This window comes from Lolium rigidum, chromosome 3, assembly GCF_022539505.1.
Source record: "Lolium rigidum isolate FL_2022 chromosome 3, APGP_CSIRO_Lrig_0.1, whole genome shotgun sequence".
Classification (NCBI taxonomy): Eukaryota; Viridiplantae; Streptophyta; class Magnoliopsida; order Poales; family Poaceae; genus Lolium; species Lolium rigidum.
In genome coordinates, this window is record NC_061510.1 from 209490333 (window position 1) to 209496156 (window position 5824).

General features: G+C 40.4%; 1 protein-coding gene across 3 annotated transcripts; it reads left to right on the plus strand.

The window, feature by feature from the left end:
* Positions 1-205: 205 nt before the first annotated feature.
* On the plus strand, positions 206-4769 carry LOC124702942. 3 transcript variants are annotated; one of them, XM_047235119.1, is made up of 6 exons: positions 206-343; positions 824-892; positions 1140-2077; positions 2165-2365; positions 2859-3054; positions 4407-4769. In XM_047235119.1, exons 3-6 carry the CDS (start codon positions 1160-1162, stop codon positions 4589-4591), a joined length of 1500 nt encoding a protein of 499 aa, XP_047091075.1. In that variant the 5' UTR covers positions 206-343; positions 824-892; positions 1140-1159; the 3' UTR covers positions 4592-4769. The 3 variants fall into 3 exon arrangements, with proteins under 3 accessions (XP_047091075.1, XP_047091077.1, XP_047091076.1); XM_047235121.1 differs by having other exon boundaries at positions 824-870; XM_047235120.1 differs by lacking the exon at positions 824-892.
* The last annotated feature ends 1055 nt before the right edge of the window (positions 4770-5824 follow it).

Genomic DNA, 5824 nt, shown 5'->3' on the forward strand with positions numbered 1-5824 from the left:
ATAAACAAGACAATTGTCTAGGGATAAGAAGCCGGAAAAAGAATCGATGTTCGTCGCAATATGAATAAAATTACAGTCTTCAGACATTTAAAAATTATAACAATTACTTAACAGGTATATATATATATATATATAATTTTTTTATCTCATAACACATGGACATTTAACTAGTAAGAAAAAAAGAAAAACAAGCAACCAGTATCCGTGGAGAACCGGCACAAGGAACTACGCCGTCTCCTCCCTTCGCTTTCGTCTTTCTCTCCCCCTCCGGCGACGCCGCTCCGCTCTGCTTTTGGTTCCCGTCTGCTCCGCCTTCCGATTCTCCTCCACTCCTGCATAATCGGTGCGCCCTCTAATCTCTATCCATGTGTAGTAGCGGCATCAGGGGTTTTCTTTTTCTAGGGTTCGTCGAGTCGTGCTATATATGGTCCGGGGTATCGTCGTGCCGGAACGTTCTGGGAGCTACGCGATTGGTAAATTAGGCCTACGTAATATGATTAACTGATATGATTTGAGTTTCTTGCTCACGCCTTATGTAGTGCCAAAGCCTAGTTGTGCTCAAGCTTATTTTGCCCCTGTTGACAACAGCCGTCTCTATTGGCCTAATTGCAGTAGCTGACTGAAATTTTATTCGATGCCTCCTGGTGACCTCGTACAAGGTTTTCCGTGACACGTCGTTCTGTATGATGAATTCATTGATTTAACTAGTTGTTGTTCTTGTTGTTCTACCTTACTAGTTATGGTAGATTAGGTGTATCCAGCACACCTCTTGTTGTTTCTGTATCTGGTAAATTAGGTGGTATTGATAGAGTTTATTGCACAGGTCCTGTGTTGAACTGAAAGCCCAGAAAGGATAGATGAGAGCGGCTGGTACAACCTTCACCCACCTCTGGTAACTGCATTAGAACCTCTCATGTATCCCATTGCATAGCAGCATGCACAATGCGGCTTTCAGGGGTTATGATTTCTCTTCCTAGGGGTTACAGTCTCTTAAGAGTCTTGTTGATTTGGAAATAACTATCTGTTTACTCTTCCTGGATTTAGCAATAGGACTTTCTTTATTCTTCATCAGATCACTGCCATTGTCTATGCAGATATTTGTACAGCTGATAACATATTTTCGGTTTTAATTCCTTCAGGAACTTATATTTAGTCACCGATGAACATGACATCCTCTAGTAAGGTTTCCACCTACCACTCATTGCCTGCACCAGGATTTGAAAGCGGTCTTACGGATGAGATCCATTCCAAGGTTATGGGCACCATAGGGAATGTGATCAACTCGTTCGATACAAAGTCTCTGCCTAAGCAACTAGAAGGTGCATTGGGAACAGCTGGAAATGCCATTAACTCCTTTGAGTCAAAATTGGCCGGGAAAAAGCAGTTTGATTTCGATGGAGGAAATGATTTTCTTGATGGATATGATGAATGTCCTGACGACTATTGGGGCTCTGAACCGCCCAGGGCACAAAAGCCAGTGAACATTAGAAACCTGCTGGGTGGTATTGTCGCTATCATTGGTCGCAGTTGCAAAAATGATGAAATTCAACAATCAAAGGGCTCTAAAACTAGCGTCTCATTCTTGGGGTCAAGTAGTGATGGATGTACATTCTTGCATTCCTCAGTCTACGCACCAAGTGCTCCCCCGTTGCTTGATGCGGAAGCCTTGGATTACAATATTTATAGGGTTGTTTTAGAGGCAGAGCCACCAGAATGGCTACCCGATAGTTATGCTGGCTCGTGCATGCAGTGTGCTGCTTCTTTCACTGCTATTACTCGTGGAAGGCACCATTGCCGATTCTGTGGAGGGATATTTTGCAAGGCATGTTCAAAAGGGAGATGTCTTTTGCCAGCAAAGTTTCGTGAGAGAAATCCACAAAGGGTTTGTGATGCATGTTATGATAGGCTTGATCCGTTGCAGAACTTGTTAATTATTTCTGTCAGCAATGCGTCACAAACTGCAAAGCATGATGTTATGGATTGGACTTCTGCAAGAGGGTGGTTAAACTTGCCGATTGGATTAACAATGGAGCATGAGATATACAAGGCAGCAATTTCCCTTAGGAGCTATAATCAGGTGACTAAATTCTGTTTCCATTTTCTTTGACATGTTTAAATACTTGATGGCAATATTTACCTAAATAAACCGCATTTCTTAATGCAGGTTGCAAAGATAAACCCAGAAAAATCTATTCCGCATGCAGTCCTTAGTGGAGCAAGTGGACTTGCTATATTGACAGTTATAAAAGCTGGTGCATTTCTTACATACAAGCTTGGAACTGGCCTAGTAGTTGCTCGAAGATCAGATGGATCATGGTCTCCACCGTCTGCTATAGTTTCAACTGGATTAGGATGGGGAGCACAGGTAGTAACTAGATTGTGAGATACTCTTATCTTTCATGTTGTCAACATCTAATTCATCAGTTGATGAACTTCACTAATCACTATCTTTTATTGTTAGTCTGGTTCCCCTTATGTGGGAATAACTGCATCCACAAACTTCATTGCATGTTATGCATGCAATGGTGTATGATAAAAAGTTTTTTTTTTCCTGCATTGCCTATCTGAAAACACACATGTTACATATCTTAGAGTGCAATGACACATACATTATTTGTTTTCCATTACTGTTATCTGCTAAGTGAACTCTGATTTTGGGGTAAACAGTACTTGCAAGTTACTACTTCTGTGTAGAACATGGTCTTGGGAGTTAAACTGAGTAAAAAACATGCTTGATGTTGACTGCTATCTATAATTGATAATTTATGATATCGGCCATGGCTCATGTACTTCCCTAGTAGTGTCAAATTTTCTGCTACGATCTCTTGTATCTTACATTCTTTATCTTAAACATGCAGGTTGGTGGCGAGCTGATGGATTTCATCATAGTGCTTCATGGTCAAGAAGCCGTGAATACCTTCAGCAGCCGAATGCATTTTTCACTCGGGGCAGGTTTAAGTGTTGCTGCAGGACCGGTTGGCAGAGTATTAGAAGCTGACATGAGAGCTGGTAACAAAGGCTCAGGAGTTTGCTATACATATAGTTGCAGCAAAGGTAATGGTTATGTTCAATTCAAATTTTCAGGCAACTCTTGTCATGTGAAATCCAGCTCTGTCCGAGGGTATGGATGCAGTAGTTACGCAGTGGACTGCTTTGAAAAGAAAATAAACATGCAATGAAGTAAGAAAAAAGTTAAAAGAGAACTCTATAAATATTATTATAGTTTTTATATATGAGCTTACTATTTATTTAAGTTGTGGCCATTCTCATGTCTGATTCTAAGTTTGACTTGAGTATTCAGATCTCTGCATCCTGGGGACTTTTATACGCATTTTGAACTGCTTTGTTAATTTTAGAGTTAGCAGAGTTAATTAATTGAGTATGATTCATGAAGTTCTAAATAGTTATCCGTTAGGAACTTCTGTATGGGATCGATCATCCTACTGACAAGGCTTATCATAGGTTTCTTGGCAGCATTTTATCTGATAATTCTGTTCTCTTATCTATACTATTTATCTAATATTAAAGGTACAAGTTTAGTGGATCAAGAGCTGTTATTACCTTCATTCTTTCTAATGTCACAGCTAAACATTGAAGTTTGGCCCTTGTCCTGAAATCTTCCCTTTTATTTAGTTCCATCAATTAACAGAATCAATCCACATAACTGTATTTTTCTCTTGCAGTAGGCAACTTCTATTTGAATGTTCAATGCTATATTATCTGTTCAATTAATTACTCCCTCTCCATATCACAAATAGACGCCGTTTTAACATGCATTCAGTCAAACTTTTACTCTGAATATCATTTTAATTATTCAGATTGGAAATTTGAAAATCATATGCATAGATTTGTCTCGAAAGGTATTTCTAGAATCTTATTAGTTCCTTGATTTTTATACATATATTGCAATATGAATACAGTGGTCAAAATTACATTTTGAATATTGTGTTAATGTCCAAAACGCTATGTGTGAAATGGAGGGAGTACAACTACAAATTTACTGTACTGCAAAAGTTTTGAAATTTGTTGAGTGGTGGTTTACCTACATTCCGCTATGGGAAAGATTCCTTAATATTATTCTCAAAATGCATTCAGAGCACCATAAGGACCCTGACACAAGATAATTAAAAAATTGATTCTCATAAATCCTGAGTTTCCACTTGGTATTCTGTTATGTTTCTGTCATTTTTGCAATACACACAATCTAAAAATTTGGAGTCCAGTAATAAATATTTTTTTGGGCAACAAATATAGAATACCAAGTTATCCTGACACCTAGCGTAAGTTTAGGATGAAGCTATTTTAGAACTATGAAGTTCTCAACTGCAATCTTTGATGCTAGTCCATCTCAGTCATGCATGACCTGTGGTACAACTAATTTTTGGTGGTTTTGGATGACCTGACAGGTGCATTTATCGGGGTTTCGCTGGAAGGGAACTTTGTTGCCACCAGGATGGATGCCAATCTACGGTTCTACGGTGACCCATATCTGACGACCAGTGATATACTTATGGGGAACCTGGAGCAACCAAATGCTGCTAAATTTCTGTACAAAGCGTTGGATGACCTATACTCGGGTCTGGATTTTTAGCACGATGCAGACCTCAGATTGTAAATATTTATTTTCATTTCGACTAGCTATTTGTGTTGCTTGGTTCTGAAAATGCTAGATAAACAAATGCAGCGTGTTGTTCCAGTAGGATGGAAGTGTAAAGTAACATGTAAGTCCACGTTATTATGAAATATGGACATGCTGGACTTCCCTGTCAGTGAATCCATTGTTGACAGCATTATAAGATCAGAAACTGAAAAGGAAGGACACCTTGCTCTGGTAGTGAGCTTATCAAATGGACAGTGGAAATAATTTCAGCAAGTATTGTAGAGTAGTTTATCATCTGTTTGGCACCAGAGGCAAGAATCTAAGGTCCTCCTGGAATATCAGGGAAAAAACAAGGAGGCAAAATCCCATGTAGGTAAGCAACGGGAAAACCAGCAAGTACCTGTCAAGTAACTGCAAATTAAAATTTCATCATGAGTTAATCTTCATTGATTTTGTTGATCATCAACATGTTGGCATGTTTCATACATGAATGTCATTAAGCACCTAGCAAGCACAAAACAATCAATGAAAGAGGAAGACAAGAGGGAGATGAATCTCGTTAGAATAATAATATACTAGTAGGTAGGAGGAGGAAGAGCAAGACAATTCCTTGGAAGGAGGTGCCGCAGATCGCACAAGCAGATGGAATCAGGAGAGGCTGCTAACTTAAGTTGAACGGAACGTGGGAAGGAATATGTGCGAAGGATAGATACGTCCGGCCTCCAGCGTGTCACAGCCGTCCACCAGCTCTGCGATGCGTCCTGACAGACACAGAGGGTAACCGATGCAGTCACCTAAGTGCATCTGCAGACAGAGGATTTGGAGCACGCAGCTTGAGGGCAAGGCCACTGCTGTCTGCTGGAGCTCCAGGCTCCCGCTCGTGGCTAATCAGCGTCCACCCATCATGCCCAACACCTTCGGGGCGTCCACTACTGTCGGCACCACGCTGCCTCACGACAACTTCTAGCATCCCCACTCCCCAGGCATGATTTCCAACATGTTGCTGCACCACGCGTCGAGGCTCCTTACCGCAACCATCCTGATGATTTTTGCCAGCTTCTTGATTTCTGATGCACGAATGGATTATGTTTCCGTTGTGGTGACAAATACAGCAGACAGCAAACGCCAAGGACAGTAGGAAACATAACCACGTAGGTAATAGTTTGCTTGCTATAGGTAAATTATCAGGTTTAATTCCTTTTCCCTCGTATGTAGAATTCAACC